Source organism: Chelmon rostratus, chromosome 14, assembly GCF_017976325.1.
Source record: "Chelmon rostratus isolate fCheRos1 chromosome 14, fCheRos1.pri, whole genome shotgun sequence".
Classification (NCBI taxonomy): Eukaryota; Metazoa; Chordata; class Actinopteri; order Chaetodontiformes; family Chaetodontidae; genus Chelmon; species Chelmon rostratus.
This window is the reverse complement of record NC_055671.1, coordinates 23,508,050-23,532,383: the sequence shown is the minus strand read 5'-3', so window position 1 is coordinate 23,532,383 and position 24,334 is coordinate 23,508,050. Positions and strand designations below refer to the sequence as shown.

General features: G+C 43.9%; 1 protein-coding gene across 1 annotated transcript in view; it reads right to left on the bottom strand.

The window, feature by feature from the left end:
- doc2b (double C2-like domains, beta) overlaps positions 1-23,544 on the bottom strand; it is a 119,244-nt gene extending 95,700 nt beyond the window's left edge. The window contains exon 1 of the mRNA XM_041952881.1: positions 23,202-23,544. Coding sequence (XP_041808815.1) covers positions 23,202-23,544 — 343 coding nt within the window. The remainder of the gene's footprint in view (positions 1-23,201) is intronic.
- Positions 23,545-24,334: the final 790 nt, after the last annotated feature.

Genomic DNA, 24,334 nt, shown 5'->3' with positions numbered 1-24,334 from the left:
GTACAGGTCGTCTGTGCAAGCAGGTTATTATGACCCCTATTAGGCTGCAATCCTTTAGTGTCTGCACTAATTATGACAGGAGCAAAGGAGGAAGTTAGTTGATGTAGTATAAAAAGCAAGAAAGTCCACATGTTGAGGAGGTGACATGGATGGATGGGTCAAACAGACATTGCACTTTGACCCAGGAGACTGCTGTTCATGCCCCGTGTGAAACCAAAAATCAATGTTGAGCCATTTTAAGCTACGTCACGTACAGAACGGTAATAACAGCAACGTCTACAGGAGTAAAATGCAACGCACACACATTAATGCAGCAGTAATATTAATGCACAAACATCAGATATAATAAAACACTGACAGGGAGCTTTTTTCTTTTTGTAAAGCTGCATGTGTTCTGCCCTACAGAACAGCACATATTGTGTTTGCAGAACATTCATATCTACAATACTGACCAATAAAATGCACTGCCAGTATACAGTATACACAGTGATGAAAGACGAATAGTAATGAGCTTTGATAGCTCTGACTGATTATGAAGAGGTGGAGTTGGGATCAATATAGTCTGATGCCAGACTCTGTGCGCGCACACACACACACGCACACGCACACACACACGCACACGCACACACACACACACACACACACACAGCAGAGACCCTGTGCTCCCTACAGTGAGGGGAGACAAGTGATGTGGATGAAGAAGTCATTCTCAATCAGCGAGAGCAGGGGAGCAGTCAGAGGGAAGCGTATGAGGATGAGTGTGAAGGTCGTGCTTCTGGAGAGGAAGAGGAGAGTGCTCGCTCATGTTCAAAGGCCAGGATGTTTATCTGCTCTCCACAGTAAGGACCTACAGGCACACTGCACCTGATTAGAAATGTAAACACACCCTGGAGATCCAATCACTTCTTGACCCTAAATCTTTCCCTGCATTAGCAGATGCTCGCATTATTTTACACACGTATTGGTCAGTTTGATGTGTGTATCTTTGGAAACACTTGGATTTTGACTAGAATGTAAACTAAGGTTGAGTGGGTTTGAACAATGCTTGATCTTGCGTCTGTAACGATGGACCCACGTGTGGGTGCAGCAGGGTGGATGAGGACATAACCATTGCAAATATAGACTCATCAGCACACACTGCTTCTCTAAGAGCTTTTATGCAAAGTGACACCTCTACTGTAAGCTGAGCACCCCTCAGCTTCTGAATGCTTCTTCGGTTGTATGGCTTAGGAAGAACTACATTTATGTTTTCACCAATAAATCTCACACCAAGCAGCTGCATAGCTGCAAAACATAGTATCTGAACAAGACAAGACCTCTGAGAGTACAGCTGAGGCTGATGGGGATGCTGTTAGCTCTGCAGTTATGTGGTCTTACACCAAAAGTACTGGACAAATTAAAATTTTGATCTTTCTAAAAGCCATTATCCAGGTGGTGCTTGTTGGAGGGTTAAATGTGCGACGTCAGGCCTTGGTGGCATTTGAAACAATCTGTGGTCTGATCCAAAGTGGAGTCCAGGTTGTGTTTTTTAACTCAGAGGGCATCCTGATGCCTGAGGGGATGTAAACGTGACATCCTGGGTTTGTGTCCAGCCCAAAAGCTCACTACATGCCCTCCTGCTTCACTTACTCTTCTGTCTCTGTCTCATAATGCTCCCTTTCTCTCCACACTGTGAACTATTACAAAAAAAACTAAAATGCCACACAGAATAAAAAAAACTCAAAACTCACTGAGGCCCAACCAAGAACAGATTGGGTATAGATTGCAGAATGTGTGGTTTCTGCTTGAGAAATCCACCCACCGTAAGCATATCATCCATAAACTGTGCACCAGATATGATAGAAAACACAGCCTGTGATAAAGTGCCTTCATTGATAAAAAGCCATGAAATAAACAGCACACAAGCTGCAGCATGAGCGAGACAATGCCACGACGCAAGGCGTTCCTAGACACATGAACCCTGTGAGAACATTTAGAGGTTGGGCTTCATCATGGAGTGCACTGAAGCAAGACAAGTCAGCTGCACGCTGTGAAATGCTCATTCAGTCTTTTCATGTTCCTGATTGAAGAGACTGCCTTGATGCTAGAAGATAGCGTTTGTTCTCTGGGGTCTCCCACGTTCCCTCCTCACACAGTCAGTCATGTTGGTGCCACTTTCGAATAAGAAACCTCTACAAACGTCTACAAGTTGTTACTAATGATTTCATCCATTGTTGTTTAACCACTTCAAGTTACAAGTCAAGGGTTGCCAAATTACGGGCAAGTGATAAGTCATAAATATATATTGTTATAAAGTCTTGTTAATGTGTTAAAATGTTAATAATATGTTAATTGTCAATTCTACAGTTACAAGAGTTCACAAGTTAATGATAAACAGTAATAAACTATCAAATCACAACTGTTACGAAGTTATTAATAAATGGCTACGAAACAATCAATGTTTGCATTCAGTGTTTCTCACCAAAAAGTGAGTGTGTGCCTCCTTGAGGTTGAATAAATGTGTTAAATGAATTCCCAACTTTATAAAACCTTTGAAAAGCTGATTTTGGACAGAATTTAAAACCTACATTGTCTACATCCGTGTGTGTTTACATCTATGTTTACTTGCTAGCAGTTTTTTTTTTTCTTCCTTGCCTTTGTTGGTGCATAGCTGCAACCGGCTTTCCATTGATGGAATAGTATAAAAGCATGGCAATTAATGAAACCATGTGCACAACTGTGAATCACATTGCACACATGTGTGCATGATACAAACCAAATGTGGACCCACTTGTAAGGATTTTGCTCCATAGGGCCACTGATGGTCAAAAGCTCTACATGATGTTTTAATAAGCCACCACTAAGAGTTTGCTTTATATGTAGTTATTAGAGTTTTTCCAGGAGGTCAGAGGTCGAGCAGTCTGTTGGAGGGAACTGCATGATGAACAAATGTTGGAAGAAGCGTCATGCTGGAGGATGAAAAACCAGCCAAATCTGATTTTTCATGACCTGAAAAAACAAAAGTAGCTCATGTTCATGGTTTAATGAGCCATTAACCAGCAATAAAGCCAACAACAGTAAGAACAGTTGAGAAAGTGAAACAATTTAACATCATTTCAACTCAGGAGAAAAACGTGGCACAGTCAAAACTATAGATTGTGGTTGATTCTCAAGCTTGAATCTTGGCAAATCTCTCATGAGATACAGACTCTCTGTCTGAGCTTGATGTCTCTCTGGCCAGGGAACACCCTACACAATATCAGAGCTCATTCTCGCTCCAGTTTAGCCAGAATAATTGATTTTTAACAGCATGGCGAGTCTGCACTGGTCTGCACAGAATAAGGCGGGTCAACATGGACAGTCGGCACACGTTATCTTGTCTTGTGTGGGAGTCTACGGCTCAAATCTGTCAAGTCCAGATGGAGCTGCCATGACCATTCTGACCACCACATTTTTATTATTTTTCTCAAGTGAAATGTGGACAAATCGTGTGCAGTTTGAGCTGGTTAACAATGGAGCAGCGGCGCAGGCAGAAAATCCAAGACAAATCACACTTAATTGCTTCTGAAATGCATGTGTTAACCACAATAGGCCATTACAACTGTACTCGCCTGAACGCACCACAGTTTAATCATACATGTCCTATGCATTATCTGAGATAATGTTTCAGGCTCCAAAAGAAGATTAACAGCATCGCAGAGGCTGGCACATGTCACACGCACACACACACACACACACACACAATAGATGCAACAGCAGTATTATTCAAGCGTACTGATAGAGGTACTCCTGAGCATAGCCTGGCATGGCGACCACATCAACCACAAACATGCATGTACACACAAACACACACAGCAGACGCAGCAACATCAGCATAAAATCCAACTGTACACCCAACAAATACTGTACCCATTAAACAATAATATCGAATTAGACAAGTGGCTACTATAGCTGTAAAATTTGACTGTTAATGATCACAGCAGGACACGACAGGGCTTGAACAATGAAATTATTTCATTATAGTCTATGACCCTGTCAATTCTCTTTCAAAGAAGAGCAGGAACAACGGGATCAGTCTGTATGTCATCACTGATGCTCTGATGCCACTTTTTATCAGGCTGACAGTTGAAAAGAGTCTTTCAGCAGCTCAGCTTGTCATGGGTCAGGTGACGAAATCCCCGTAGAGAGGATTCATTTTGGGAAATATGTCAGTGGTGGATGCATCGAGCGCCTCAACAAGTGATGGGAAGGGCCTGTCCGCTGTGACCTTTCTCTTCAGCTGCTATACAAACACTTCATGCTCTGCATCTTCCACAGTGATGGGAAAGTGTGTGCTGGCAGGCTGTATCCATGCATTGTTACCGAAGGAGTTCGACTATGGCGAGCCCACAGCATCATTAAACGACAGAGGAAGACTCTCATAAGCTTGACCGCGTCTGCCTTAAAACAAGCGTTCCAATGACCCGCACTCCATATATTTTTTAGATCCGTCCATGTACATTGAAAGCAGCGAGCTAGCAGACAGTAGGCTTTTGTTTCTCTGTTCAATGTGCAGGCTGTACACTGAGTGAAGGAGGAGGGGCTGCACACAAGCTGGCATCTGCAAAATGCCCTGCCACTCAAAAAAAAAACTGACCCATCATCATCATCACATGCTAAACAAGAACCAAGAAAAAGACTCCTTTTATATTTACTGGTTGCATAGTAACATAATTGAAGCAGTATTCACTGAATGCTATTCACTGGATAATGAAGTTTTCTGATTGGCCCACCTAGGCCCACCCACAGGTACGCGCCAGCAATGGAGACAAACCTGATATCTTACATTTGAATGTTACAGTAGTGTATATCAGCAGCTCTGTGATCTGTATATCTTAATCTACATATATATATATAGTGTATTTGAAATGCTTACTAGAATATTTCTTAGCTGTTAGGGAAAGTGCTGATTCAATACACGCAGACCTGTATTGATTGTTGGCCTGAAACTAGACACAAACACCGTGCAGTTCGAGCTAATAAAGGTTAAACTGTTACAGCTATATGGCTACAAATGTGACTGAGAGATGCAGCTGAAAGCTCAAAAAAGCTGGTAAGTGAACCTTGAGTTAAGATTATTTTGTCAAATCATGCACATTAATGTAAATACACTGTAGTCACTGCAGCTGTGTGTTTTCATCATGTCAGCCGTGTAGATATATTTCACATTACAAGAATACAACAGCAGAACCGCGGGAAACAAAGCATGCAGTGGTTTCAGAGGTGGAATCGGCACTGAAAGCTGCAACACACCTGTACAAGCAGGTTAATGACTTCCTTTAGGATAAACGCTGCAGCCTTCAGCTGACATACGAAGCTGGTGCATCAGGTTGAGAAGGCTCAATCCAGCTGAGAGTCACTACACCTTCATATTCTGCAAGAACTCTCCTCACCAGCATATTTAACACAGGGGAGAACAACTGAGCACCACTGAGCGAAACATGGACAGCGACATCGAGCTGGTAGTCAGAGCTAACAGCCATGAGAAGCTGCTGTCAGACTCCCGGCATCTCTGATGGAAGGACAGAGTGTGGTGGAGCTTTGACAGGCACTAGAAGCATCTTTGTCTCTTTGAGAGAGTCACTGTGGGGGTACGAGTGTGTGTTTCTATGGAGGAGTGTCAGTATATAGCCATAGCCCTGCTGTTTATGGCAGTTAACAGTACTGTTGGTAAGCCTGAAATATCAGGTTAAGCAGAGTTATCAATGGGTCCAAGTGTTATGTTTATGCCACTAAATAAGAACAAATCTCATTCATGTTCCCTGCCTGCCAATCCAGTTGGATAGCAGTCTGCCATAAGCACCTTGAGTTATCAGAGAGGTCATGCACACGTGCACCAATCAATAAGTCACACGCTTCAGTAAGCCTATTCCCAATCATGGCCCGAAGATGTGTACACAAAATTTATTATGATTGGACGAATCGTTAATGAATTATGGCCATTTTCCTGCTTAGTTTTTGCATCGTTTCTCAACGAATATTGTTATTTTATAAATAATTAATCTTTATCCCGCAATGCTGTGTACCCATTTTTGTGTTGAAAATCCAACAAGTTCTATTCATATGACTCTTTTTTTTAGCCCAATTTAAAAATGAACCTTAGTCTGGAATATGAACACTGAACTGGCATATTTAACCAATAAAAGCAATGATTTCTGAATTTAATCAGATATGACTGTTCAGACTTAGACTCCCCTTACCGTTCAGAGAGCCCGCCAAGCATTTCTTATTGTTTATTATTCTTCTCATCTGTTGACACAAACGCTCCGTTTTCATTTATACTTATATTACACACCGTTAGCCAGCTAAGATTTTCGTGAATGGATTAATGAATCTTGACCACTTCAAGATAAATTTACAACAGGAAGCACAAAGAACACCAACAGCAGACAAACAATTTTTAAAGTTGAGGCAACATTGAGGAAAATCACAGATTACGTCTCTCAGTGATCCACAGATCAACAACACTCCAACAAAAACGGTCTGGAAACATCCACAAAAGTCCACAGGATCCACTGCAGTGAGAATATTTAGTCCAAGTCATGATAATAATCCACAGAAACATGTTTTCTCCTTTCAAATTAGCAGGCGATGAGCACCTTTACCGCTACAACCTCCGGAAACGTACCGCGCAGTTTGAGGTTTCAAGTGACACCTGATCTGACCAATCACGATCTGCCATATGAGAACCAGAGAAGCCAATAACAGTCTGAGTTGAGCAGACTTCTGTGTGGAAGATCGAGCCAATCTTGGCCGACTTTGTAGATGACTGACACTTTGAATAGCTAATGAAATTATGAAACATGCCACTTTTGCGTTGTATTTACAGCTCTGCAGCTCAAATCAAGGATTTTAGTGATAATAGTGATATTACACACAATTTGAAGTGATAAATATAGTAAATGGCCTCAATATCAAGATATATAACCAAAATATAGGTATATATATACCTTAAATATGAATATAGATGACCAAATTTAAATTTCATGAATATTAAATATATATCCATGTAGCTGAATATGTAGGCTTCCTCCAAAATGCTGCAAATTGCATACATATACCGTTAAAGAAAACATGAAGATATTCAGTTTCTGTGGTATTGTTATCAATTTTTATTGAGCTTGGATAAGGGAAAAGCTTCATGCTTCATGCTACTTGCAAAAAAAAAAAAAAAAAAATTTTCAGGCAGAAGAAAAAAAACCTTCTACAGCTGCCAGCTGCACTTACAGTGATTCTCACAGCTGGGGATAAAAGTTCAGAGCGCTACCTTTCAAAAGAGGCAAAAACCATAAATGAACTCCAAATGGTCCAAGAACAGCTTTCAGTTTACTTTGGGTATGCCTTGGATAGGCGTTTAGGGCTATTTTTTACTGGACTGGTAAGGGGTTTAAGAAAAATCTAAACATGGGAAGTCAATGTGGACCTTCACAGGATAGCCTTTGAATGGAGTAAAACCATGTTTCCAGGCAATCAGTCTAGCATTTATGAAACAAAGAGGAGCCCTGGTGTACTGCTGCTCCGTGAGTTTTCTTTGATTTTAAATGTCATACAGCCTGTAGGTGGCTTTATACAGCCTGTAACCTGACTTGTACCTGCGCCTCCCATAGGGAGGCAGCGCTATCAGGTTTGGTTACACCTTGAATAGTCTGACTGACTGGAATATCAGAAGGCTTACCCAAACCTTCAATTCCTGAGTCAGAGCAACCATAAAGGTCAGGGGGGCGGGTCAGAGAACTCAGTGTATAAACAATCCATCTTCAGGCAGACGCAGAAATCATTTCATGTCTCCATTCCAGCCCCGCAGAAAACAATCAAATCTGCAGACTCACATCCTGTCTGTCATCTATTTATGCAGACGCTGTACAATGTATTGACTGTACACTGTCACACGTTGTTTTCTCATAGCTGTAGCTTAGCGACATAACAGTAATAATGAACACTTTTTTTGTACTTATTCAGTAAAATGAACAATGCCTGCTGCAGCATGAACGGAAGTGAGACTGGACCCTGAGTCCTCAGTCAAGCAGCAGCAGTGCTGCCACTTTTGGACCTTATATGGCGTTTGGTGTAAATGCATCTCAGGAGGGATCAAGGGGCAGCTTACCAAGGTGCTGCCGACTCATTAGAGCCAGCAGGATCCGATCAAATGCACTCAGATCTATACAAATGGAGCTTTTCAGAGAGGCCGCAATCTCTACAGCAGGGGTGTGTGTGTGCGTGTGTGTGTTGGAGGGGTTGACCTTGATGACGGATGGTAAGATGGTGTTTCACAACAAAGCTATGCTGCAAAGCGGACTGATTCTTTGAACAGACTACCAGAGCGCCATTTTCTATAACATGCTTTACCAGCAAAAAAAAAAAAACGCTCAGAATAAGAACAACAAATTACAGAAAACATGTCTGCTGAGACGTAACCGCACACCAGTGCTGCTTCTTTCCGTTTGTGCTTCATGTTAGGCCCCACCTCTGTACATTCACAAGGGTTCAGTTTAGTTTAGATTTACAATTGCTGGCCAGCAGCCTCAACAGTAGTTTAGACTGTATCACCTTATGGCCCCGTCAATCAGCAGCCAAGTTCAGTTAAATCTGTACTGCTAATACAGCTCAAGCTGCAAACCAATGCTCACGTCACCAAACGCAGCTGCTTAGAACAACATCAGTATTTGAGATGGCTTTTATTAGAAATGATAGCTTCTAAGTATTGGTGTTGGGGGCCAATGTGGGGTGTTTCAGCTTTGATAAAACACCTGGAAGTAGATGCCATAGTTCTGAAGTTCGTAACATCTGTTAATGTCCAAAGCGTATTGCTTTGACTAACTGACAGTGAAAGCTCTAAATGTGACCTAACTTAAAAAACAGCAAGAAAAATCTTTAAATTTACAACTCTTTACAACTGGACAATGAGAATATAGGCTCTCGTGGCCCCGGCACACAGCCGAGCGCTGGCTACTGGCCGTCTGTGCTGGGAAAAAAACCTGGCTGAGTTGTTCCAGTTTGCTGGAATTGGTGAGAAATAAAGTCAGTGTGACGGAGCTCTCTGATTGGCTGTTCAGGGTAGTAAGCCAGTGTAACAAATGAAGCAAAGCAGGGAAACACTAGCCTTGGTATTTCTATGTGCATTTTGAAGCATTGCATTAGAAAATTTTGCAAACAACAAAATCCAAATCCAATCGATTACACAAAAAGTTTTTATGTTTGCTTGAGGTTTGTTTTGGCTTTTTCAAAAAGTCCTATATCGTAGAAAGTCACATTTCCGCATCGTTTTTGGTTCCAAAGCAGGTCTAGATGTTGTATAAATACTGTGAAAGCATCATTAGGTCCACTGAGAAATGCAAACAGCTCACATTCAGAGACTGTGCCTTTAAACGAGCCGTCAGGTCTTCTGTGAGGTGGTGATGAATTCCTGAGGACATCTTTTTTAATTTTTCTCTCATAGATGGTGACTGGTTGTGTTTCTTCTCCTTCTTCTTCTTTCAGGTTTATTCTGGTTTTGTTTCTTCTTGGCGCTCTTTATTTATCACACTTGGTGTTCTTGATATCGAGTGAAGCGCACTGGATCAGGCCAAGGTCCGCGGGTTGGTTTGGGCTGATTGCACGAGTTATACGGTGATTCTCAGCTGTGGAGTCCACCGCATGTTATCACTGTTGGAACAAAGTGGTCTTCATCTTCCCCACACTTAAAGGAGTGGCCTAACCTCACTGTAATGAGGCCCTGACTTTGAGAGAGCTGGATGGGTACATTAGGAGATGAAAGAGCTTCATTTCTCTACTCAATTATACAATTAAATGTCTGCTGAAAGCAGATTTAGTTCATTTTAATGCCATTTCATGAGATGGAGAATACCCGGTTAGGCTTTGTGCTTGACACAAATCAGATTTCTGCTGATGGGGCTGTTTTGCAGTAACTTGTCCTGATCTATATGTGCGGATTTCATTTACTAATGGCGGAGCTTTAAAGAGCTGGACTCTTTAAGAGAAATCCGTTGGCTGTTTCAGCTTTAAACATACGACTTATTACGCAATTCTCTAATCCAGCTTCGTTGAATGAAGAGGTTTACATAAGAGGAAATGGGAGCTGGTGCAAGTCCAGAATCACCAAATAAAATGTGAAGTGTTTTCCATCCTGTTTGACACATTTTGTGTACATATCCTGCATGTATTTTTATCTTTGTGTCAGTTTCCCCCGCCTACAGAATGTGAGGCAGCATTCCCATTTCCTCTTTGGCTCTTTTTTCTCTAAATACTCCCCTGGTAGGCGACCAGGACTCTGATATTTAAAAACCGCTCTGAAAAGTGATTTTTCTTTGGCTGGAAGTTGTTTCACTTTTAGCCACGCAGACGTCCGAGAGCGCCCTGCCCACTCTCCCCGGAAAAAAGCTGCCGCCACTGAACGCAGAGGGTTTTCTAAGCTCTCGCGATCAATAACTGCTATGAGGTAAATAATTTGTACTTAGTGTTGTTTGTGCATGAGCATACTGCAGGTTTAAAACTAGCATAATTCAGAAGAAAGGGTGAGGGTTGGAGAGACTTGCAGAGACATGAGTCAGAACACACAGAGAAAGCTAAGAGGCTGCAGGGAGTCAAACCTTTGAAACTCACAGCATCGGTTCTTGGAAATGTTGCGATGCCGCAGCCTTCTGAATTATTGTTTGGAGCACTGTGTGGGATTTTTGTTCAGCTGCTCTCCTCTCTGAGATAGATTTCTACCTGGTGGGATGAGAACAAATGCTAATCGAGTGGAGAAGAGCGAAGAGCTGCAGGCTTTTTTCCGCTTTGTATGTTAAAATTTACTTTTAGGTGGAAGCGCGGAAAGTAACCAAGTATGTTTACTCAAGTACTGAACAAATTTGAGATACTTGACCATTTTATAACATCTTATACCTCTACTGTACTACATTTCACAGGAAACTGTTGTACTTTTCACTCCACTACATTTAATTAATATCTTTAGTAACCTTTCATATTAAGATTTTACATAAATGAGCTTATAAAACCTGCTGACTCCCAACCTGTTTGACTTGTTGTCTCATCTCTCTCATAGTGAAAAAGCTCTACCGAAGCTCTACCGAGAGAGACAGTTAGCAACAAGCCGGTGAACACAGTGGAGCATTTAGCAGCCAGAAAAACAGATATTTCCCTCCTGAACTGGTAGAATCAAAAAAACAGAGCTAAGCAGAGTGAATATTGGACTTAGACTAACAAAACTGGCAAAGACACGAGTCCAAATGAATGATAATGTTGTAATTACTGGATGCTGAAATTAACAACTATTTGCTAACAAGTTCACCGTTTCAGTTTAAAAGATAATGATACGTCAGAGTCGTCACAGCTTGTTTCCGCTTCCTGTTCTTGGCTGTGATGCTGCAACTGCTGCCACACAGCTGGCATAAATGTCGGTAACCCTCCTACACTCACCTTGGATTTTTTTACATTTAATTATTCATTTAGTTTACCTTTTTGACCTCACGACATCCACAGTGCACACACAGACAGAAAATACATTTAGGACTCCACATACCTTTTGGTTTCATACAACACAGACATATTTGTTTAGCATAAGTTGACAGTACAGTGGTTTCTATTTGTAGCACGCACATTTAGTTAGCTTCTGTACGGTCGCATTGAGTTAGCAGTGTCGAGTGTCGAGGGTCTCGCTGCTGCTGGAGGGACATCGGGCCAGACCTGAGCAAAAGGTGCGACTGCTGGAGCAGACCTGTTAAATGCAGGAAGTGGCCAATTGGGCTACACCAAGTGCCTGCAGCAGGGTGTGATTTCTAATGTTTAATTTAGGATTTTCTTCAAATTATAGTCGAGGCTCTGGAGTTTTTGTTTAGATTAATTATCAAGTTGTCCTAACTGACAGACAAGTTGTCCTGTTGTGTTTTTTTTTTTTTTTTTGTAGTCTAGTTGGTAATGTTTGTTTCTTGTTATCCCCTTCGTTTCACAATGGTCTGATCAGCCACTATATATGTTCCCCCCAGTTCATGAGGTAACAGACCTAACAAACACAACAGGTGTTTGTTAGGTCTGTTCTTGTGTTGGTTAGATCAGTTAGGTCTAGTTTTGTCTTTATTATGTTGGTTTGGTCTGTTCAGTTCCGTTCAGTTAAGTTCTGTTCAGTTGAGCCCAGAACTTTATGTATTGACTTTATTTTCTTGTATATAAATCCTTTTTTTTTTTTTTTTGGAAATCCACCTATGTCTCCTATGCCTGCCTGCTTGGTCCCTCACATTGGCCAAAGCAGTTATTGCAGCTTTCAGCACTTCTTCCAGTTCTGCTTTTAAGGATAACATATGGACAATGGACAAAAAAAGGGCATCACGTAATGTATTAAATAAATATGTTCCAGGGAAACGCTGTCTCCTATAAACTGTGGTTATTATCTACCAATTTGCTTTGCCAGGTGCATTTTGGAGGAAACCCAGTTTCTGCCTGGATCACTCTCACTGGCAACGTTTCTTCCAGTCGTGGGAGTGAGACGCTGGCCTGCACAGACGGCGGAAGTCAGGGTGGATGGTCCTCTGAGGAGCTCGACTGTCTGATGTAACCCACTTTGTTCTCTCGCTGAATTCCTGTTAGAACGCGGCCCATCCTGTATTGACGGTGCTTGGAATTACCAGCTCGCTTGGCTGGAGAACAATAGTCACATTGAACCATCCATAGTGGTTCTCAGCACAAACAGAAAAAAAAAAAAAAACTCTGAGCAACAACACCTGGCTTCATCTGAGGAAGGGAGTCCCCGCCGTGACCTTTCTCAGCAAAATGCCTTGAGGGAGCTTTAAAAGGCGACAAGGAACGGCGTTCTACAGACGACTAATTTATTGCATTGTGGTCAGATACAGGGATGAATGGCGACTTTCATAGCATGATAGTACGGTTGTGGGCCTTCATCGTGCTCACAGGTTGCTGCTGTCAGAAAGAGAAATAGCTATCATTGGCAGATCGACATTAATGTGCTGTGTGATGTTTTCATGGAGCTGCTCTCGTAACAAACATTATGCTCCACGAGACGTTCCCTCAGTGTCGCAGCACGTCTTCTACAAAGACTGTGTCTACAGTCAAGGCTGGGGATTTTCATTATAAAGGATTATTGATGAGCTTCTTTATGATGCACACTCAAGTTGACAACTCCTGCAAATGCACTGAAGAATAGTGCACTGGCTTACAGTTATTATCTCACTAAACCTCCGGGTGCATAAAGGAAGACACCTCGGAGAACCAAAGGGAGCGTAAGTGGCGGCACAGAGCTGCTCGTCGTGGACTATCCATCCTCACATGAATCAGGTCAATACAGAATATAAATCAACACGAGTGACTGTGTGAATGTGAAGCAGCAGAGAGAGCAACTGGAACTAATAGAGTCCCATAGTCAAATATTTAATCTCAGCAAACTGAGAAGAATGAACTTGAATGGAATTTTACAAGCAAGAACAGATGATAGTGCTTTGTTTTGAGCGTCCATCACTGTGAGTTTATCACTGAAGACCGAAGGACAGGGTGACCCCAGACGTGTCTCAACGATTTCCCTTCATGCAAGCGCAGATTTCCCTTCACTTCACTCCTAACTTTTACGCTCTTTTTTGACTGCACAGGTGGCTACATCTAGAAAAAACATGCACCTTCTTTTGTGAAATAAAAAAAAAAAGAAATAAGACCCTCAAAAGAAAAGTTATTTTTCATAAAAGTTCTTGAATGTCCTTGTAAAAGGTGCTTTTGGTCCACCAACCTCTCTCTGGTGATGTGAGGTTACAACTCCTCTTCATTTCCCTCCTCACCCAAAGTGGATGGTTTGGAGGCTGAGAAGTAACACCATAAAGACCGCCCCTGCATTTATTGATAAAAGCGGACTTTCATGGAAAAATGTAATTTTTTTTCTGGCCTTCGGAGTTTTTAGAGACCCATGGCTCCCTAAAAAGATGACTCAGGCACTGTTACTTTGTGGGGTTGCCAGAAGCGGACGAGTCATGGATCTTTATGTAAGCCTCTCTGTGATGATATTCTGATGAATTTTATTGGAGACACGGCACGCATACTAAATATGCTTTTAATGCTGAACATGACAGTTAAATGTCATGCGACAGTGAGAGAAGTGCTTGATCTGTGATACTGTGGTATTAGTTTCAGCTCATCTCTTAACTGAGGCAGGGATACTGCTCTGCTGAATTCAGATCAGCTGCTTGGGATGTTTATTGTCTAATTGAACCTCACCAAATCTCTTTCATAATATACACCATTACTTCCTACTGTGTAATTATGACGTCTAATAGCACGTTTCCATCCAAATGTTGTGCAAAGTTTAACCTAATTTCCAGAAAATCAGCAAAAGAAAATGCAAATTAATGAGCATTTCTGCTCGTTATGGTTATTCCAAGTTTACATTTCACTTTGTCACATTTTGGTTTTTATCAGTGCGTTCACTTTTCCACTTCAGCAAAAACACAAAAATGTTTTTGCAATGCTTTTCCTAATTTCTGGTGTTACTATTTTATTTGATTTGTTAATGCCCAGCTTGAAAATGTACATCAAAAACAGGTGGATGGAAATTTTCCCTTCCTTTATCTGCATTTTGTACAAAGAAAAATCATGTCCTCAGGATAATTAAAAAGAACAAAAGACATGGTGTGATTACAGCTTTCAACAGATCATAGTGTAATGTTATGGCTGTCACTTAGAAATCTTAGAAAAAAACCATGAAAAATGCATCTAAACTATACTGTAAATTGCTGAATTTATCCTGAAGCTAAACTTGTAGCTTCACCAATTAGTAGCCTAGCAACAGCACTTCTACTCTAAAGCATTTTCATGCTCCCAAATGGATAAACCCTTTCAATTTTAATGACCTCATGGCCTTTCCTCTCTTTATCCGATTCAGAATGGAAATATACCACATTGCCATGAAAATACATGTAATTTCTCTGTAACTTTAGCGCTGTGTGATTAGAGATTACACACATAATCTTTAAGCCTGCAGTTGTCTTGAGACCATCTGGCAAGACAGATGCCCCCCAACCCAAAGGAAATTAAATCCACTTTAGCACACAATAAAGGAAACGCACAAAACACCTACACAAGGAAATCCTCCTGCCTGGCCGGTATTAGTCCAGGTGAGCTCAGCACGCATTTTCCGCCCAGCGCTCCAGTCTGAAGCCTGACATTGTGGTCTGCGGTCCGTCTGCAGCAGAGCGGTATTGTACTACTCGTCGAGTGTTCCCTCCTGCGGGAGCAGCAACTAAGAGACTGAAATACTGAGATGTGGCTTCCGAGAGTCCAAAGAAGCAGGGCAAAGACCTCCTATCGATCCAGCTGAGGTGGGATGCAGAAGCGTTGAAAGTGTGCTCGGCATCCTCTCGGGGAGTAACAGGTGCAACTCGGAGGAGAGACAGGAAGCTTCTCTGGCCAAGTACAAACAAGTGGTGGGCACTGACTCTCAGAAAGCTGCTCTGATCATCGCTGAGCTCAGCCTTTGTTCATTAAGAAAACCACAACCGAAAAGTTCATTGATGTGAACAGCTACGATAGCAACGGATACGTCTGCTGTCCTACAAGCAAGCACACACGATGTGCTTTAACGTGTCGGTATTATCAAATACGAGAACAAGCAGAGAGAGTTTAGATTAGGTTACTAATTACCTACAAATACATCCTTCTGGAAGTAGGAGCAAAAGCTGCAGGTGGTGATTCGATGTTGAGTTCTTTAGCACTGCTTTCCACTCAGGAGGCCTTCCAGGAAAACCATTGATTCTTGTCTATTTTAACCTACAGCGCTGCAGCTGGAAGCAGCCGAGATGAGGAAAGCAGTGTTTCCCAGCGGGTCGGGTCAGCATCCTGTTTGAACGAGATGTTTGTTCTGTTGTTAGTCCATATTCTAAATGTGGCTCTGTTTATGCTACAGTATTTTTTTTTTTACATCCAGATGGTTTGGCCATAAATCTTTTGCAGATTTTAAGACCTTTGTGGCCACGTGGACTCCATGTTCTGCCATAGAGCAGCCAGTGTGCCCACACTGAGCTGTAGCATTCATTTGTTTTTATGTTTTAGGTGTCGTGCACTTCACCCTTATCTTCCATTTATTTTCCTTTAATGTGGCTTCATTTAACAGTACGCACCGCCCTCATGCTTTACACCACGGACACGAGAGGCTAAATATCTAATGCTGGAGAACTCAGCTCTGTGGACAGAGTGCCCACTCAATGCAGCTGTGGTTAAGTTTTGATTCATCACTTGGCGTGGGCAGAGAAATTATCAGACACAAGGATTCAATTTCGGCCAATGGAGTGAGTCTTTGGCTTCTGAGTCAGGGCGATGAAGCGCTCCTTGTGGACACACTCGGCTTTAAACAGAATAAAAAAAGGTGGATTTTGCATTTAAAAAAAGGGAAGCCCTCAACTGGTGGATGCAAAGTGTGACAAACAAAATTTCTCCCCACTGGTGACAGCCCCAGATGCCAAATGGATCTGTGTAATAGCTGGCATTATCATTACATAATGTGCTTAGTGGGATGAAGGAGGACAGGGGCAGAATATCTGATGGAGCAGAACTTAAAACACTTGATGGCTCCTGTTGAGAGACAGCACCAGTAATAATAAGCCATAATGTGAACAGGCTGACAATCTGGCCCGCTTTGTTAGTGCTGGGTTAGTCACAGGAAAACATGGGACACTACAGTGAGTCATTACTACTGCATGACAGCTTGCAGATAGACTCTTAATAGGATTGTACTGCGCCGGGCACGGCGGCGCTGAAATCACTCTTTACATTGAACTGAGCATTATGAGGCTCCGGGGACGTTTTAAAGTGGATTGACGCAGCCCTCTGTTTTTCGAGAAGGTCTGGAAGTGGCTTTTGGTCCGGGAGAGGCAACAGATGGCCCAACACACACTTCCTGCTCCTCTGCTTTTTAGGAGATTATCTCATCGGTCAGAAACAAAAAGCATTTAAATGTTTCTGCTAAACTGTTCGCTAAGTAGCGGCTACTCTGGAAAATGCTAGTGCCATTTAGCACTCCCCAGTTGGCTAAAGTGTTAGCATGGAGTGTTGTCACCACTGCACTGGATGATTGTGATATCTAAGATATGTTAGAACATTTGATTTGGTCTTATATTTCTGAGAAAAGACAGAAAATTACATGAATAATCTCAATATTCTGACTGTGAATCGTTACAGGTGTGCACAACATTAAATAAATCCTCTCTTGCACCTGCCATGGCTGCCGTTTCCTTTCCTGGCATCATTAGGTTTTTGTGGATAGGTGCTCTCACTGAGCCAAAGATTAGATTCTGTAGGCTTAGAAAGAAAAACTACTCCATTACCCAGCTGCTCCCGGTTTGTTTTAGCGTCAGTTTTAAAATCCTGCACCACATGTCAGACCTCCAGGGGGCGCTGCTGAACCTTTACAGAGCAACATGAAGGAAAGCGCTGCTTCACTCACCTCTACAGTTTGAAGCAGGTGTAGTCTGTTGAGTCTGTGACCACACCCAGCTGTGACGTAGCCCTGAATTTGACTGCATTGTGAAACACTGTCCTGCTTTCATAAGAGATGATTCTCTCTTTACCAACCAAAGTGCTGATGCACCGATCCAACGTTTTCCCTCCTGATACCAATTAAACTCAGAACCAATCCAGTAGCAGTGCTCCCTCCTTCTCAAATTTAATATCTATAGACTCTTTGAGACATTTTTTGTAAGGAAACGTGAGTACCCTGTTGGCTGATAGTCGAGCCAGTTGATTGGACCAGTGCATCCTTACTACTGACTGATATGGGACATCGTTATCAGATTTGATGTTGTGTTGGATGTTCAGGATGAAGACACTGGCACGGAGTCATCACTCGTTATGATGCCGCTCTGTTAAAGCGCTGCTGTTGGCTGAAAAACTGGATTTAAACTGTTTTGCTTGTGATGGAGGCTGACAGAGATTGGAACAGGTGGGGTGTAGCAAGCTCAACAAACAGGGCAAATCATACTTTCCTCAGGCACGTTGAGGCCGGGTGCTGCACCACCCTCAGCACTCCACCTTCCTGTGGCTGTGGACACAGTTTTTGGCTCCAAAAACACCTTTTTGGACCATCCCACAGGTAAACAGGTTGATTGGGAACAGGTGATAGTATCATGATTGAAAGGCTCAGTGGTTCACAGCGAGGATGGAGCGAGGCTCAACACTTTGTGAACACATGGTTGGATGAAGGAGATTAATACCTGGACTCAGGAACACTTCTGAAAACTGTTGTCAGTAAACACAGTTTGATTGAAAAATGACTGAATTTTGCTTTTATATATGTTTTAATTTCTTTTGACGTTTCTGGAATCAAGCACAGGTCAAATAAAAGACTCGTATTTCAGACTATTTGATGGATTTAGATGAATGAATGTGCAGCTTTGCATCATTGCAGTTGCTCATTAGGTATTGACAGAACTAATTTGTCTTCATTAGATTTCATTTTAATGTAAAGTGCTGGAATTCAGGCATTTTTGAATCTGAAGAGGCTGCTTACGTTTAATATGGGACATTAGTGGAAATAAAACCGAGCTGGTTTTGAATATGTGAGAAAAAGTGAAATAGACGCTTCTGAAACAGTAATGTGACTTGAAATAAATCATTGGTTTGTTATATATCAGTGTCATATACATCAGTGCTGGTTAATTTGAACTTGTGACTTGTGTTTTTGACAACATGTCGTCATGTCAGACACCTTATTTTAAACCAAGAACACGACCCATCTTTGATCAGCGGCTATAATTGTGTCCGTCTCATTTAGGCCAGAAGATGTCAGGAAACACCCTTTTAGGAGGAAATTCTGCCACATTTTGCAGATAAGTCTGCTTTATCCCCACCGACAACAAAATGTCTTTGACTTTTTCTGACAGATCATTTTCCTTCGTTTTAGAGGCTTCCCTCCTTCTCTGACAGCATCTCTTCTCACCAGCTGACAACTACAAGCAAACACTGTAGCTCGGGTCTTGTGCTGAGGAGACAGCAGTACTGCCAGAGCGAGACATCTCAGGGGAAACCTGTGTGTGCATACATTACCAACCCCCCCCCCCCAGCCAACCTGCACTAGTCCTGTCAACACATATGGCTCTGAGGCTTATCTCGTAAAAACACAAGGGCCTGCTCTGCCATGTGGGTCACACCGGCTGTTTCTGCTGGCCCTCCACACCCACTGCAAACAACCACTAATTGATGTGGCAGAGATCTGGATGTCCAATTGGTTCTGATTACCCCCCCACCCACCCCCCCTCGCAGGGGAGCTGGGACACTTGGTGGGTGATGCACTTTTCCGCTTCAATTAAAGTCAAGATTGAGTCACAATGAATCAGAAAATGCTGCTTTTATGCAGATTAGCCAGCAGGTTCTTAGCGAGGACGGAGATGTCCCTGTGCGATTTGGTACATAAGGGAGAGCTGCTCCACCCACCCCCAGAGGAAGCATGCAGATACTGGATCAAGTCCCGCAGGACCCCGAAGAGCCGATCTGGGGCAGCACTGGCTCTTTTAAATCACAAACAACAGGAAGAAAAGGGTTCCTTTCTCTTACATGTCGTGCAGCAACAGGACGAACGTTACGTCTCTGAAGCGGTTTCTGAAGGACAATCGAACAAATTCAAGCTTTTTCAATCGCATCTCACCTCAGTGTGTGACTCATGTACGAGGCCGAGAACCATCAGATCAGCCTCACAACAGGTGCGCTGAAACTTCACTAACCCCTCTGAGATGAAATAAAGTTGGAAACATACAGAAGCCAAGCTGAAAGGACAAGAAAACCCTGGTTGGAGACGAAATTTCATCACTGTTCTTCTCACATGCGAGCTGCCGTCCAGTTGAAGCCGTTCACAAACCCGATACGACGCGTCCCCGGCTTTTATTCTGAGCTTTTGTCAGACAGCCTTGGCTTCAGCTGCTCCTCAGCAAGTCTTTCAATGCTGCACATAACGGAAGCAGTTTGTATCGTACAGGAGAAATCCTTTCACGCTGCTGCACAGCATCAATCTGTCATGTTTCCAGCGTTCATTTGTCAAAACATCTGGATTCTATTGACTGACCTTCTTCGTTTGTTTGCTTCTTGGTCATCAAGGTCTTGATGTCAACTGACTTTTACACGCAGATACAAAAGCATCACGTGTCTTCATGGACGCGTTGCATTAAAGCTAATTTCTCACTGTATGATGGAAGATTTGGTGCAAAATGACACCAAAACCTGTTTTGGTTTTGATTTCTGTTGATGTTGGAACTGCTTCAGATATGAATAAGAAAAAAACATGATAACTTTATAATGTCTGAGTGTATGTAGGCAGACTCATGCTGCAGCAGTTTACTGTTTATATGTTTCTGCTTTCAAACTCCCATGGCAGCCGCAGCAGCAGCCGCAGCAGCAGCAGCTTGGGATTATTTGGGACGTTGCATCAGACCCAAACAGCCGCTTGTTGTTTATTTGTTATTTATCTTAGTGCCTGCCTTCCTAAGACGCATCAACATTGTCGGTGAGGCCGTGAGTAGCATGCAGATGACTCAGACTTTGGATAACCAATCCAATATGTGTTTAAAATTAATTGCTACCGTAGTTACTCTGGCGCTCGTTCCTCGTGTGGCCTTTTTTTTGGAGTTGACATCGTAATTATCCTGCATCACTGCTGACTCTTCAGGTGATTGTAAAATCATTAAGATGATGCTCCGCCAGATGTTTGTGTCTAATTGCCTTATTAGCAGGGAGGATGGAGAGGGGCTGCGGTTTGACGTTTGCATCAACCTGCGGTGTGACAGGTCCTCGACTGACGCCTCCAAAAGAAGTCAGTAAGTTACTGGGCGCCAGCAGCGATATAATAAAGCTACAGAGTCGGCTGTGTGTATGCCAGAACATCCAAACACCTGTTGCATACAGACAACCACGTTTACACTTTCAGCTGCTTCATGCATCTCCGGCAGAGAGAAACGAGTAAGATGCAAGTCAAAAAGACAGATTCTTCCAGGTTTTTAAAACTGTAAATGCATCCGTCCGTTCCACCACGTCCAGAGGCTGAAATGCTCGCATCTGCTCTGAATGGTCACACTCGAGGGCGCAGTGAAAACCTGCTGTTATCCTCCTGAGTGCGTCCCACTGCCTCCCCAGTTTCAACTCCCCGTCTTTGGCATGTCTTTGTGGACACACACCCTCTCAGGTCTCTCCTCGAAGGCACTCATAGTGTCGCATTTGGTTGCAAACACACGAAGCCTCCCCACACACCTGGCCAGTCGCTCAGTGTCCATTCCAGTGTTGGGAGGCGGCTTCAGACACTTTGAAGGGTATGGAGCACTTACCCCCTCCCTGTCAGAACAGTGGTCACTTCTGGGGACATGAGGCGGACAGGACAAGAAGAGGAGCTGTGGATTGAACTACCAACCATGTAGCTCAGGGATGACCTGCTGTACCTCTTCTTCTGTTTTATAGTTTATCATATTTATGCACTGCACCCAGACAGCAAAACCACGATGGATTAAAACATAAAACTTGGATTTTCTCTGGATGCGTAAACAGGGCCAGTGTTAACTTTTAGTACATAACAAATCCTTGGATTGGACCGGTCGGCAATTTAGAGTTTACAGCATTCTATTAGACTGCGAGAGACCAGAAGTATCACTTTTCAGTTGATGATGCTGATTCCCAAACACTTCACATCGCACCGGCAAAGACATTTCAAAACACCATGTTGTGATTGCTAAAAACAAAAGAGCAAACGCCCTCAGAGAGTCGTATCTGGCTGCTGAAGTCCAGTCTCTCACTAACCGAGGACTGCTCTCACAAATTAGGAGAATGCGCCTCGCCATCTCTTCTTCCCCACTGAGTGAAATCCCGGTCGCCTGGCCGAGGTCATAGAGCAACATCTGCCAGGCCAGAGCTCCCTACCATCCCCCCTCCTGTCCAGTTCAGGATTAGAGATGGCCTAAGCCACCCCCCCTGCATGCCGCTCTGCATGGATTAACTCTTAGAGAAGCTGCACTGCTGTCACACATTAACCTGCAATCACGAGTCTCTTGTGCAGAGAGCAACCGCGACAAAAACCTCCAGAGAGAGCTGCTGGAGTCTGAAAAAAACACGCTGTAAAGTCTGCTTTTGTGCACCGCAACAGCAACCTGTTATTCAGAGTGAGCTGGACCAAGTTCAGAGGCAACCGGATGCTGAGACCCCTTCACTGTTGCAGTGATTGAGGAGACAGATCGTCAGGTTTGTAAAAATGATGCAGGTGGCAGCAGCCTTCACACTGCATTTACAGGAGTTCTCAGCACTGCTGCAGACTGTCGTATCATCGATCCGAGAAGACGCTTTCCTGGGAGCGAAGGTGGATTCGCAGGATGTGGAAATCTTGTTCCACCTCTCTGACTTGTTATTGCTTCAGTAGCTGCATTGTATCTTATTAATTTCCATTATTATTCGTCCACTCAAATCTGATAGATTAAAGCAATGACATTCAGCGGAGGAGCCTCCCTTCTGTGATGGAGTCAGATATGGACACACACACACAAACACACACACACGCATCTTTATGCTTTGGAAATGAACACAAAAACAGACCGACAGACAAACAATACCTTCACACAACTGGAAGTTGCCTGTCTTCCCACTAGCCGGTACAGTACATGGACGACCTTATAGATGCAGTCAGACTCTGCTGAGCGCAAAACTGCGACTAATTTGAAGCTTCACCAAGAAGCTATGAATCATTCAGCCCGCTGAGACTGATCGACAGTAGAGGCAGAGCAACCTGTAGACACCAGACGAAGCCGCGCACATTCGCTGACGGACGAATGCAATCATCTGCTCCAATAAAACCACACATCTCATCCTTTCAGTTGCGGGAGAGCAGAGGACGAGGGTGAGGAAGAGGGGGGAGCCGCGTTCTTTGCAGCAGCAACAGTTGGCTGTCTGTCGGCTGAGAGGGAAAGAGTTAGCTGCGGCACAGAGACGCACGCGGCGTGCACGCACACACACATGCGGCAGGCGAGCGGAGATAGAAAGAGATGGACGAGGGAAGGGAAGGTGACAGATAAAGCCCCAAAGCCACTGGGCTGGAGGGGTGCCTGGCAACCGGTGGCAAAAATGGAGATGCAGTAATAAGAGAAAGGGAGAGGGAGACCTAAAAGGGATAGACACACACCGAAAACACCATCGTAAACAGTAGGATGGAGACGACGAGAAGGGAAATCATCACTCACTGGAGTCATCTGAGTCGTATCCCTCCACATCGGGCTCTTCGTCCCTCTTGGTGGCCTGCGAGGAGGCGGAGGCTCCGGCACAAGCCCGGTCTGGTTTATCCTCATTGGGGCGGTCACTTTCGGCAGCGGCGGTGGCAGAGGCGGTGGCCGAGGAGGTGGAGAGGGCAGAGCTCAGGGGCCCGGCGTGGCCCACCTGGTGGGGCGCAGCAGGGGGGAGGCCCCGCGGGTATCGGGGGAAGTAGTCGGAGATCTGCTTGATGGGCTGGATGGGGCCAGGGCACACGTCAATGGCCATGTGCTCCTGGATGCTGATGGTGGGTTTCTCGCCTTTGCGTTGTGTCATGCATGCGGTCCAGCCCGGAGCCTACTCCCAAAACCAAAAGAACTGAGAAAAGAAAAAAAAAAAGAAGACAAACAGACCCGCCCCCCTCGACCTCCTCCTCCTCTTCCTCCTCTTGCCTCTCTGGAAGAAGCGGGTGTCGCCCTGGGTGGGTGCTGATGGGTGGAGAGGTCCAGGTGATCTGTGGATGTCACCACACTGGTCTACATGGAGCTCTGGAGGCTGCTGCTGGCTGCGTCTTCCAGTGCTGTCCTCAGACCCAGACCATGCTGTCTGACAGCCTCACACTCACTACTACCCACCCTCCCGCTCTCTCCTCTTCCTATACCCCCACACTCTGCCCACGTCTGCGCTGCCTATCTGCGAGAGAGAGAGAGGAGAGAGTGGTGTTTGTGTGAGGGAGTGCGAGGGAGAGGGAAGGGATTAGAGAGGAAGGAGGAGGGATCAGCTGATGTCACTGCCTAGCAACCGAGCGGTAAACAGGAACCGTCGGCCGAGGTGCTTAATTATGATATTAACCCCATCCATCTGTCAGTGGGAGGGAAGAGCCAGCAGCGTGCCAGACTCGTGTGTGTGAATGTGTGTGTCCTCGCATGCGTGGGCGTGTGTGTGTACCTCTGCTGTTATGATAACCTGGGCAATGAGCCATGGATTGATGCTTTGTGTTTGTGACTCACCTCCAGGATGTTTTTGCACTGAAAATGTCGCTCGTACGCGCTTCAATCGCAAACGTGCAAATTAACCACCGGGCTGAGCTGAGTTTTCGGACTTTTTGGAGCGTTCCCCGGAGGCC